General features: G+C 45.5%; 1 protein-coding gene across 2 annotated transcripts in view; it reads right to left on the bottom strand.

Moving 5' to 3' along the window:
- TTC17 (tetratricopeptide repeat domain 17) overlaps positions 1–11,384 on the bottom strand; it is a 109,760-nt gene extending 98,376 nt beyond the window's left edge. For both annotated transcript variants that reach the window (XM_008528380.2, XM_070564855.1), the window contains exon 1: positions 9,941–11,384. In XM_008528380.2, coding sequence (XP_008526602.2) covers positions 9,941–10,099 — 159 coding nt within the window. In that variant the 5' untranslated portion in view covers positions 10,100–11,384. The remainder of the gene's footprint in view (positions 1–9,940) is intronic.
- Positions 11,385–12,319: the final 935 nt, after the last annotated feature.

The following is a 12,319-nucleotide window of genomic DNA, read 5'->3' as shown; positions in this document are numbered from 1 at the left end:
ATCCTTAACTAGAGTCACTTCCACCTACGACTGTAGGAAAAGAAACTCTATGAAGGCAGGGCCTGTAGCCCCCTCACAGCTGTGTTCTGAGTACCTAACACAAAGCATTCAGACATGTATTGAACGAGTGAGCCAAGAGTGCCAAGTGTAGGAACAGGCACCCAGTAAAGCACGCAGCAAATGCTGGCTCAAATAACAATGTTCCTGACTTTGACCACTTTTGGCATGTATGACTCTCGAGTGTTACCAAAGATTAATTACCCATCTCAATTCCCCACCAAGGAATTAGGGTAAAGGTAGAAAGGACCAACCGTGGGGGGAGGGGAGTGGAGTCCCTCTTGCCAGTGACCTGATTTTAACTGAAATAACTAAGTGTCTCAGAGGAAAAGTGGACTGAAGAAAGATGTTAGCAAAAAATACACAAATGAGTTCTTTTCAAAAGTTAGACTCATGAAGTAGTTACTACTGAGTAAACATATATGGGAGGCACAATATGATCTGACCAGTGTGAATTCCTAACAGTATGTCTTGGAAGCAAATATATACTTTGGCCTATATAAAACTGTCACGATCTTATAGATTTTTAATAGATGCTTTTGGGGGTACATGTTTAAAGAAATTTCTTAATAGCGACTTACTTAAGCTTCTATAATATTTAATTAATTTAAATAATGCCACAATTTCAAATATAAGTTCTTTGAGCATATCATAAATGGTATGTTGGAGAAGTAATATATCCCAGTAGTCAGCAGGAAAGTAGATTATCCGAGGCACCGTTTTACAACTCTGGTTCAGAGATACCATGTTCTTAGAGAAGCCTTAGGTTGTCTAGACCTTTCATTGGTAACAGAGAGAATGAATGAATTGGCCTGTCCCGTTTAAAGTAAACGCACCTCCTTCCTTCAGACTACTAAAACGGTGGCCCTTCAATCTGCTGATATCTTGCGGATGTAAGAGCTATTTCCGGAGTAAATACTGCCTGCACACAGACACGCTCGCACTCTCTCTCTCTCACTTATTCAACATTTCCTGAGTGTGCATCGTGTCAAGCACTGCTTTAGGCACTAGGGTTACTTCACTGAACAAAACAAGGCTGCTGCCTTCATAGAGCTTATGTTCTTGCAGCAAGATAGCCAATAAAGTATACATTACAATAGAGTGCCGGTAATAAGTGTCACGAAGAAAAATCGAGTAGAGTAAGAAGACAGAGTGATGGAAGGAGATGTCGTTTTAGACAGTGTGGTCAGAAAATGGGTGACACAGGAACAGAGACCTTAACGAGGAGAGGGGATGAGCCATGATGATGCCTGCAGAAGGGCGTTTCAAGCAGAGGAAGGAGCAAGAACAAAGGTCTTGTTGAAGCAAGAAGCAACGACCTCGGCGCTTGGAAGAACATCTGAAGGCTGTTGTGGCTGGAGCACAACACACAAGAAGGAAAGTGGCATCCGGGGCAGAGAGGTGGCCGGGGGCCAGGTCCCAGATCTTGCAGGGCCTTACAGGCCATGGTGAAAACTCCAGGTTTGATTCTTGAAGTGTGATGGGAAACCACCGAAGGTTTTCTGATGCTCTTTGCTTCCCTTCCTGCAAGACCCCTAAGAGAGTGACATGACCAGACTACGGTTTTTAAAAGATCAATTTGGCTGCTCTGGGGAGAACAGACTCTATGCGGCAAATGTGGAAGCTAGGAGAGAGAGCGAAACAGAGGCTGTACGAGGGAGGCAGAAGCAGAGGTGGAAAGACAAGCTTGATCCAGGATATGATTCGGAAGTCAAGTTCACAGGTTATTGATAGATTGGGTATGAGATGTGAGAGAAAAAAGAGTCAAGGAATAGACCAAGATTTTGGACCTGAGCAATTTAGTAACAGGTGGGAAATCAAGAGTTCAGTTCAGAACACGATGTATTTTTGATGTCGAAGTGGACATGTTGAGTAAGCAGTTGGATATATGAGTCTGGAGTTCAGGGAGAAACTGCAGATAGGATTTGGGAGTTCTCAGAATACATATGGTATTTTATGCCATGAGTCTGCATAAGATCATCTGGTGAGCACAAGTCAGAGGGAAGAAAAGGGGCACCCCAGTACTTCAGACTCATGGAGAAAAGAGGAATTCAGCAGAGGAGAAGGAGAAGTCATGGTCGGGGATTTAGAAGCAAAACCAAGAGTGTATGTCCTGGACGCCGTGTAAGAAAATAGTTCAATATGGGATGAGGACAAACGCTGGGCTGCTAAAAGATTAAGTAAGATGACTGAGAACTGAGCACTGATTTTGGCAATATGGAAGACCTCGGGTATCCTGACAAGAGCTATGGGGACAAGGACTGATTGGAGTGGGTTTAAAAGAGATCTAAATGAAGAGAGGGAGAGAGTCTGCGAGCACAGCAGTTCTCTGGAGCTGTCTGGCTATGGAGGAGCCCTCAGCAGGGGAACTCCCCTTGCTATTACCATTGCAGAGGAGAGCAGAGACGGAGGGGATGGAGCTCGGCCGGCTCCCTACACTTTGGCGTGCAAAGCCGCTCTAATTTTCGACCTGACCAGCTGGTAAGCCCGCCTCCTCCTCACTGTCAGATTGCCTTCTGTTCGTTTCAACAGTGCTGCTTCTGAACTGCATAACTGCTGAACCTCACGGCAGACCCGAATCCCTCAACATGAGGCTGCCATTCATTTCCCACCTACCTCACCTCTGCCCTTTCCGATTCTTGGTTCTGTTTTTCTCGTTTACTATTTTTTCTTGTCTCTTCTCGCTTCTCCATTTTTTCTGATGTCTGAGCAATAGAGTTGACCTTTTAGATATAACATCAGCGACCAAGAGGATGACTTCCCTTGCACACACAACCTGACCATAGTAGACAGGCAAGAGTAATCTCTGAAATTATGGCTCTTCTCACCTGTGTTCAGCAGTTGTTTTGAAGGCCTAAGGCCAGAGTAACTGATGGGTTATGTAGAACTTTAAAGATCTTCTGGAATTCTGAGGCTTCCTTTAGGCTAGTCTCCAGATGACTATCACATTAGTGAGTATTGTACAGCTTCATTCAGACAAATAGTAAATTCCTAAAATGCAGGAAGCACTTCTCACATTTCCTCATATCATCCATTCAACAGATACCATTGTAGGCTATATGATCAAGCAGTGTGAGAGATGCTGGAGTTGCTGAGAAGATGGATACAGCCACTCCTTTCACGGAGCATGTAATAGTCTAGGAGGGCATTTACTAAGAAAATAGACATAACGTGGTATGGTAAGTGCTTTCATAACGAATAAAGGATGCTCTGAAAGCACATGGAAGGAAAAGCTTATTCAAATTTGGGCATCATAGAAACTTCTCCGAGAAAGTGATGTTAAAGTTGTAAAGGGCATGAGTTAGCCAGATTGGGACATTCTGGAGGAAGAATGTGCGCAGAGGCACAGAAGCAAGTGAGAGCAGAGCTTATCTGGGGACACTGACAAAGTTAAGTATGGCTAGGGGCCAGCCCTGTGGCTGAGTGGTTAAGTTTGCGACTTCTGCTTTAGTGACCCAGGGGTTTGCTGGTTTGGATCCTGGGTGCGGACATGGCACCGCTCATCACATCATTCTGAGGTGACGTACCACATAGCACAACCAGAAGGACCTGCAACTAGAATATACAACTATGTACTGGGGGCCTTTGGGGAGAAGAAGAAGAAGAAAAAGATTGGTAACAGATGTTAGCTCAGTTGCCAATCTTTAAAAAAAAAAGTTAAGTATGGCTAAGTGTATATGTGTGTATACTCTGGGGTGGGGGGGGGGCACACAAGGATGAGCAGAGATAAGGCTGGAGAGAAGGAAGGGCAGGTCATAAGACATGTTAAAGAATTTTGCCCGTATCCTAGGATCTGTACCAAACTGTTACAGGTAGTTTTCCTTGGGGAGTAAGAATGGGTAGAGGTGGGAAGACTTCACTTCGTGACTTTAAATACTCCCACAATGTAAGACATTTACGTTTACAATGACATGCATTACGTCTGTAACTCAAATTTTTATTAAGCAAAAACAAGAAGGTTTCAAAAGATTAATCGAATTGCACTGTGGAGAGAAGGGACTGGAAGCGGGACAAGCCTAGAGACAGGGAAAGCAGTTAGGCAGCTGCAGCAATAATTGGATGGCCTTAAGTAGGGTAATGGTAGTGGCTATTGGAAGAAGTAAGATATAGGGGCCAGGCCTGTGGCCGAGTGGTTAAGTTCACGTGCTCCGCTTCAGCGGCCCAGGGTTTCATCAGTTCAGATCCTGTGCGCGGACCTAGCACCACTCATCAAGCCACGCTGAGGTGGCATCCACATAGCACAACCACAGGGACCTACAAGTAGAATATACAAATATGTACTGGGGGGCTTTGGGGAGAAGAAGAAGAAAAAAAGAAGATTGGCAACAGATGTTATAGTTCAGGTGCCAATCTTTAAAAAAAACAGTAAGATATAATTAGAAAGTGAAATTGAAAGATGTGGGTGAGGGGTAAGGAAGAAGGAGGAGTTAAAGATGACAACTAGATTTCTGACATGGGCAAATGGGTGGATGGTAAATGGTGGCGTCTTTCATTAAATTTGGGAAAACAGGGCAGAATACAGGTATAGGGTGAGATGCATTTGGATTTGGTGTTATTAAGTTTGAAGTACCTAGAGAATTAAAAAATAATGGAATGAAAAGTTAATGCAGAGAATAGAATGGAATTAAAAGTTAATAGAGAAGTCTTGAATCTTTAACTCTGAAGAAAAAGATCTGAGCTAGACAAAGAAATATGGATATTCTCAGCATCTATATGGTAGCTTAAGTGCAGAGAAAGGATGAGATTGCCCAGGTACACGTAGAGAGTAAAAAGAAAAGGCTGGAACAGAAGCTGGAGGAAGGGCGATATCTAAAGCTGAATCTCTCAGAATGATCTGTGACGCACGTGCATCATAGTCTCCTGAGGAGTCTGATAAAAATGTACAATCCTTGCTTCACCACCAACCTAATGAATCTGACACGCTGAGTGGCCTGGGAATCTGTATTTTGAGCAAGCACCCCAGATTATTTTTGTGCAAAGTCTTAGAACCGCTAATCTAGCAGATAAGTGTATGAAGAAGAGCACCCCCTGGAAAAAAAGTTTAAGAAGGAGCTGTGTTCTGCTCACCCTAAAGAAAAATGAGAATTTTGCATCACAGTAGCCAAGGAAAAGAGCATATCATCAAAGCACAGTGGGTTAGCGCAAAGTAAGCAGTCGATAAACATTTGTTCAATAAATATTTGGGAAAAGGATTTCAAGTTGTAATTTATCTCCCTATATTTCCAAGATCCTACAACTACTCTACAGTATAAAGAAAGTTAATATCTGGATAATTTATGAGAAGAAAACAAATACTGGGATATATCTGAAAAAATGGATTGAATGAGAATTACTTTGATGCCAATGTCTAGGACACACTGCAAAGGTTTAGCAGGTGCCTGGCAAGTTAGTAAATAATATCACAACCTCTCGGGTCCAGGTACATCCCTGAAGTGTGCTAACATAGAAACAGTGCTCTGTGACAAAAAGATGGGTGCAGTTTTGAAAAGCACTGAAACAAAGCTGTCAGCACAGTACCATATGGATGCCCTCTCCCAGATTAACCATATTACTTAACATCAGACCAAAATTAAACCACTCCTTCATGCAGAAGCTATTAAAGACCAATAGATAAAGATTTAGCCTGTTTTCCAACTAAATCTAAGAGCACTTCCTCAGGTTGTAGTGCTGAAATAGTCACTTAGGAAACAGTTCTTTGCCAAGGGTGCTAGGCTTCAGAGCATCAGTTTTGTCAGAAACCTCACTTGATCTGAGCATTTAAAAGGATCTGGGATCTCAAGACATTTGCTCAATAGGAGGCAAAATGATTAAGTGACTCTCAAATTAATTCACACCTATTTGGGACCCTCCCTCCCCCAGCCACCCCCAATTTGAAGTTACCACAAAACAACCCGCAGAGGACAAGCAAATCGGAAAAGAAAAGACGTTGATTTCATTATTCCCAGTTTTGCTTTTATTTTTCTTTCTCTACCTTCATTTGCAGGTGTTAGGTGAGAGGGCAAACAAGCGCTTCAAACTTACTGAGTACAAAGTGCTCCCTTGCACGCTACTGCACATAAATACATCTTCACTTCTTGTCACCACTAAATGCCATTCATTAGTTGTGTGACTCTGGGTGACTTTCTCATCTATGAGTCGTACCATAGATTCTTTAACAATTTTTTCCAAATCTAAAATTCTATGGTACTAAGGCTGGAGGAGAGGGAAACAGTAACCAAGAAAACAGATGTTATAATGTTATAAGGAGTTGATAAAGATAATACTCTATTTACTTAAATATTTAGACCTCCACTTAGGAAGAAAGAGATTCTGCAGAGGCAATGAACCCAGCGCTAGAAGTACAACTTCTTGATTCAATAAGTCTACAACAAATAAACTGGTAACATTTCAAGAGTTCATCTGTTAGCTGGTAATTTAGAACATGGAGCACAAATTTTTCCACAGAAACGATGCGATATATAGTAGTTAGGCTCTAAGGCTAATTCACAAAAATTTATTTAACCTTCAATGCAAGTCAATTGCTAGATACTTGATAAAAATAGAAAATAGATGCTGCCACACTAGTAATTAAGCAAAAAGAACATCAAAATGAAACAAAAAGCATTTATCTTGAAGACTATTCTTCATAATGAAGTCAACCCAAAGATCCATTGGCCAGAGGACACTGTGCACCCTCCTAGTAACTGGATTCTAATAGCCCCCTCCTCAAGTCCATGGACTCCAAGTTAAGGACCCTTGCTTAAATGATGCAAGAGGGTCTTACTAGTTTTCAGGTACAGGGACACCAGGGGTTCAGAAGTATGCCAAAGCCCAAAGCTGGGAGAAAAGTGCAGAGCTGGAGAGGAGAAGCTGAAGAGGGGCCTTTTCTTACATGTGTCCTGACCCCAGTGGGAAATGAACTTAGTGACTGGAGCATTCTCTCCACATTCCCGCTCCAGGATTCCCTGGACAACACTCCTGGGAGTTCAGTGGCAGCTCAGCAAACACAGAGCCTTAAAGACATGGAAAGCATGCTTCCTAGCTGGAGCAGGGATTCTGGGAAGGAACAACTCCTTGAGCTGCCATGCTGAGTCCTCGACACCTGCTCCTGCCAGGAGCAGCCCCAGCTTTGATTCTGAGGAGGCTGCCTGGAGGAAGGGCACTTGCTCTGATGAAGCCCCAGTTTAACTCCCCTACAGATCTAGGGCTTCCAATATATGTGCAAGTTCACAGGTCTGCAGTGTGTAACTTGTGGGTGCCTATCTTTATCATCTGCTAAGGCTTGAAATAGAAAATGAACGTTCTCTTCTGGGAGAGACAGCTTACCGTACTTAAAACTTTATAATGATTGAAAATGTCCCAATTTAAGTCTGTACTTTGGGCAATTCAGATTTTTAATTCATAAGTACTTCTCCACGTTCACTATGAAGAAACAATGACCTATTATATCTAATTTGGACAGGTTTAAATATCAGGCGAAGAGTTGCAGAAGGTATTTGCCACTCCAGTTTTCTAAGATCTGCTATTTCAGTTTGCCCTCAGCTGTTCCCTTGATATTAGGCAAATTTAAAACTGAAATCATACTTCCACTCTCACTCAGATATTATAACCAAAAATAAGTAGCAAGGAATTTGGTATGTTAGATAGGACATGGCATATATACTGAGCTTTTAATTAATTATGTTTCTGAACGTATGAATAGATCTGCAGTATAGCCAAATCCAGGTACTAAAGGAATCTTTCAATTCTTTAATAAGTATATCCAAATGTGATACTTAATTACAATCTAAATTGAGGTTTGGATTCTACTTGCATTCAAATTATTGCCAGGAAGGGCAGTCTGGGTAATGGATGCACAGCTATCAGAGTGGAACTCAGAAGCTGACCATGGCATCCAGCTCTCTTAGTTTATCTATACGTGCTGCTTTTTCCTCAGATTAAACCCACTTTTCTTTCCTTGCCTCTTATTGTTACACTGTAGTCACCAACTTTATTTCTTCTGGTATAACACTTTGTGGTTGCCTGAATTTAACACTGTAAATATTATGTAGCAAAGTACTGGAAAATTCACTAAAAAGGATAATTTAAAAAGGCATGCAGTAAAAAAATCTTGCTTTCCTAACTTTAAGCTTAACTACCTACTGCAGGGGTGACTTGGCAGAGATCCAGAAGATTCTTCCAATTTCTCCCTTTCTGAGGCAAGTTACCAGCAACCTCTATCTTTCGTCACTAACACATATATACCCAATGTGCCAAAAGTAGGAATTTGTTATAAAACAAAACCCAAATCAGATTCTACTTGCCCATTGCAGTGTTCAGCATATAACACATTTCTACCAGCATTCAGTTTTCAGATGGGCTACTTTCTCAGCTGAGTGGCAGGACACCAAAAAGGGAAGGAGAAGTCAATGTCATAGGGTATAAATAGCTGTGACCAAAAACAATATTGCAGAAGAGCCGATAGAAGAAGGGCTCCCCAAATTGCAGCAGAAGGGACTTAATTCCACATATCCCTTCATGAGGACCTCAGGGAAAATCACCATTAGGACCCAAAGGGTGGAAGCAACCAGAACTCACATAAGACTTGCAACCTTTTGTTAAAGAGATGAACTTGCAGTGTTTTCTAGGGTTTCTGAAACACACACAGTATCTTAAATCTCAGCTGGTAGGGCCACGGAAAGGAAATTTTTTCTAATGAAAGTTAGGTTTAGAGAAAACGCCACCCAATAGGAAGTCAGTATTTCCTCAGATGTACTGAAAACCACACACCAATACCAACGCTGACTTTTAAATTGTTGAACTCACTCATTACACTTGAGAGAAAATTTGCCACCACATGGCTAAACTAAACGCGAACCTCACTTTACACAAAAGTAAACCCTGCATTGTGTTCCTATCACCATTCATTACACACAGCCCCCAAATCCAGTAATTTCACACGACAATGTTAATACATTTGAGATCGGTGGGTGAAACGGGATGCGACACACCCTTCACTTTGTCAGGGTTTGCTGGACTTTGCAGGATTGCTCTCACGAGTTGGAAGTCCTTAAGTTTACCAAGATTCTGTAGCAGAACACACACACGCGGACTCTTCAGGCATCAGCAGCATTCACAAAATGCGATCATAAAGTTATGTAAGAAAAGCAGTCTCTCCTCGAAGGAATGAGAGCAGGCATACAAGAAGCCAGGAAATCGCACATCCTCCTTGCGGGGCTGGGTCACAGGAACTAGGTAATGAAACAGGGCGAAGTACACTGGGAAACGAACCAGGGCAGTTACAGCTGAAAAGATGCAGGCACCGCCGCCTGAGCAGCTTCAGCATCCCTCCGCAAGGAGAGTGTGTGTTGTCTCATGAGCCCCTTTGGACTGGGTCACGGTCCAAGCTGGGACCACTACAGCCTCACGAGAATTCCAGCACGTGCGAGAGGAGACGGGGGAAGTGGCATTAAATGACCCACTGCCCAGGGGCGCCGAAGCTGTCACCGCCCTGGGACTCGCGCACGCCCCGGCGCTGCCACCTGCTTTCCACTTCCTGGGGAGGGCAGGTGACGCGTGGGCCCCGGAGGCACCAGGGGCAGGGATAATGAATCTGTGGTGTCACAGCCCGAGCACGAGCACATGTCCCCAGGGCCCGACCCCCCGCAGCCGGCGACCCTCCCCACGCGGCGCGCGGCCCCGGGGTGGAAGCCTGAGAACTTGCAGGCGGCCGAGGCCAGGGCCCGGACGCCAGTGGGGAGGGGGCGGTGCCGGGTCTGAGCGCCGGGGTCGCCCGGGCGCGGCGCGGGGACCGTGGGAACCGAGGCTGGGGGCGGGGCCGCCGGAGCCAAACAGCCGGGGGCCGTGCCGGGGATCCCCGGGGGCGAGGGCGGGCGCGGGCGGAGAGGGACGCCCTGGCCGCTACCTGCTGCTGGATCTTCCCGTCCTCTGTGACGACCCAGTGCGTGGTGGCGAAGGCCCCGCGAGCCGCCACGCTCAGCAACGCGGAAAGGCTGAGGAGCCAGCCTGGGCCGGAGCAGGGCGGCAGCTCGCACCGGCCGCGGACCCCTACTGCCGCCGCCATCTTGCCCCCCCGGCCGGGCCGCTCACACCGGAAGCGGAAGCGGGACCTCGCCGCCCGCCATCTTGGGGAGGTCGGTGCTGCAGGAGGAGGAGCCGAAGGGCGCTGCCCGCTGACGCCCGGCTTCTCAGCCTCGGTCTGGGCGGCTCGGCCAGCCCGGCCTCGGGTCGAGGACCGCGGTTTTGGTATTGTTTCCGTGAGCGCGACGCGATCTCGGAGCGTGGGGACCGGAGGGAGAGGAAAGGAGCGTTCTGGGTGGAGCCCGAGCCGCCGTGAGAAGGGCTCGGAGGGCCTGTCAGTTTGGTTGAACGTCGGTTTTTGTTTTATTTTCTGGTTGTGTAAAATAGTTGGGAATGCCTTCGAAACACCTAAGGGAAGAGACGCGTTCTCTTTTATTCTTGAGGTCTCACTGGTGGAAGCTTCCCAGTTGGGAGGGTGGTTAGCGTGGGGCAGCGCTGTCCAGGCGAAATCCGCCAGCCGCGAGCCACGTGTGTAGTTGTCAGTGGTAAACAGAAGGAAATCAGTGACACACTTGGTTTAACCCTTTGTATACGATATAGTAGTAGTTCAGTTTGAGATCTGTGCACGTCTTTGAGATATTTTATTTTTGTCCTGAGCCTTCGAAGGCGGGATGTCTTCCACATTTACAGCTCATCCGAAGCGGGCCCGGCCGGGTGTCAGGGCTTCCCGGTGGCTGCCCTGCTGGCGGCCTGGGCTGGACACCGGCCGCGTCGGACCTGCGCGCCCTCGCCCTTCCCCTCCCCGCCCGAGGCTGCCTTTTAACAGGAGGCGCCGCCGACCGGTCTGTGCGTTCAAGTTTGAGAAGCTCTTCGCCCCAGTGAACCCACGCGCAGGCGGAGCGCCTGGCTGGCCTCTGGCTTTTTGTTAGTTGTGTCGTTTTAGGTCTTTCCGGGCTGCCTTGTAGCTTTGTGTGTCAATTTTTATTTAAGCTCATTATGCTTTTGGTTTTCTCTTTGGGAAAAGGAGGATGAGAATTTTGACCGCTTCCCTACGCTGGTGTATTGCTGGAAAACAAAAATAATTGGCAAGTGTTAAACACTACTTCCTGATGTGGTAGCAGTGACCCCAGCATTGGTTGGTTTTTCTTGCCGCTTTTCTTAGAGGACTGAAGTAATGCACATTCATTAAAGAATGTATAGCAGGGCCGGTCTGGTGGTGTAGTGGTTAAGTTCATCCACTAGGCTTCCGTGGCCAGGGCTTCATTGTTTGGATCCAGGGCAAGAACCTACACACCACTCATCAGCCATGCTGTGGTGGTGTCCCACATACAAAATAGAGGAAGATTGGCACAGATGTTAGCTCAGGGCCAATCTTCCTCAGCAAGAAAAAAAGTATGGCTTATTTGCGTTTTTCCTAGTACTCTGCTAGGATCTGGGTATGGAAATTTGACCACTGAGCAATCTGCAGTATAGTGGGATGCTGGCAGGTTAGCAATTGAAATATAGGATAATTGGGGTGTATAAGGGCGCATGTGTAGGAGAGCAGCCAACCAGGTGAAAGGCTTGGAGCAAGGTGCTGATTCAGGCAGAATAAGCAATAAATGTGTAAAGGTGAAATTGGTGGCAGTTCATAAGGGTTTCATGTATGTCATACCAAGGAGTTCAAACAAAGACAAACAGGAAGTGTTCCAAAGTTTTGAAATAGAGAAGTGGCAAGTGATGGAGTCCCCTTGTTCTCAGCATCTTATTTTAAGGCATAGAAGTCCACTCTCTTACCTGGGGATAAAGCTGCTGAATAATGGCAGTCATCATCATCTAACGTTTGTTGAAAGTTTAATACGTACTGGGCACTGTGCACTCATAGTTCCTGTTAAGCTTTGTGTACTCCTCAGGCGTAGCCTAGTTAAGTAATTTGGCCAACATCATATGGCTGGTAAGTGGCAGAGCTCAGCTTTGGACTCAGATCTACCTGACTCTAGAGCCTGAGCATGGATGAAGGATGGTGAGGAGTTTGAGAGAAGCCCCAATATCACATATTTTGGCCTTCAGCGATTTCTTTGACACAAGTTAACCTGTAACGGGGCAGAATTATAGCTTTGACAGCTTTAATGTACCATCCACCTCTGTTTTCCCTAGAAGGTAACCCTTCTCCTTTGGGATCCTGTATTCGTTTTCTATTCCTATGTAACAAATTACCACAAATTTAGCAGTTTAACACACGCTTATTATCCCAGTTTCCATGGGTCAAGAATTGGGTGTGGTG

This window comes from Equus przewalskii, chromosome 11 (genome assembly GCF_037783145.1).
Source record: "Equus przewalskii isolate Varuska chromosome 11, EquPr2, whole genome shotgun sequence".
NCBI classification, from domain to species: domain Eukaryota; kingdom Metazoa; phylum Chordata; class Mammalia; order Perissodactyla; family Equidae; genus Equus; species Equus przewalskii.
The sequence above is the reverse complement of the archived record's forward strand: the minus strand, read 5'-3'. Positions and strand labels throughout refer to the sequence as shown.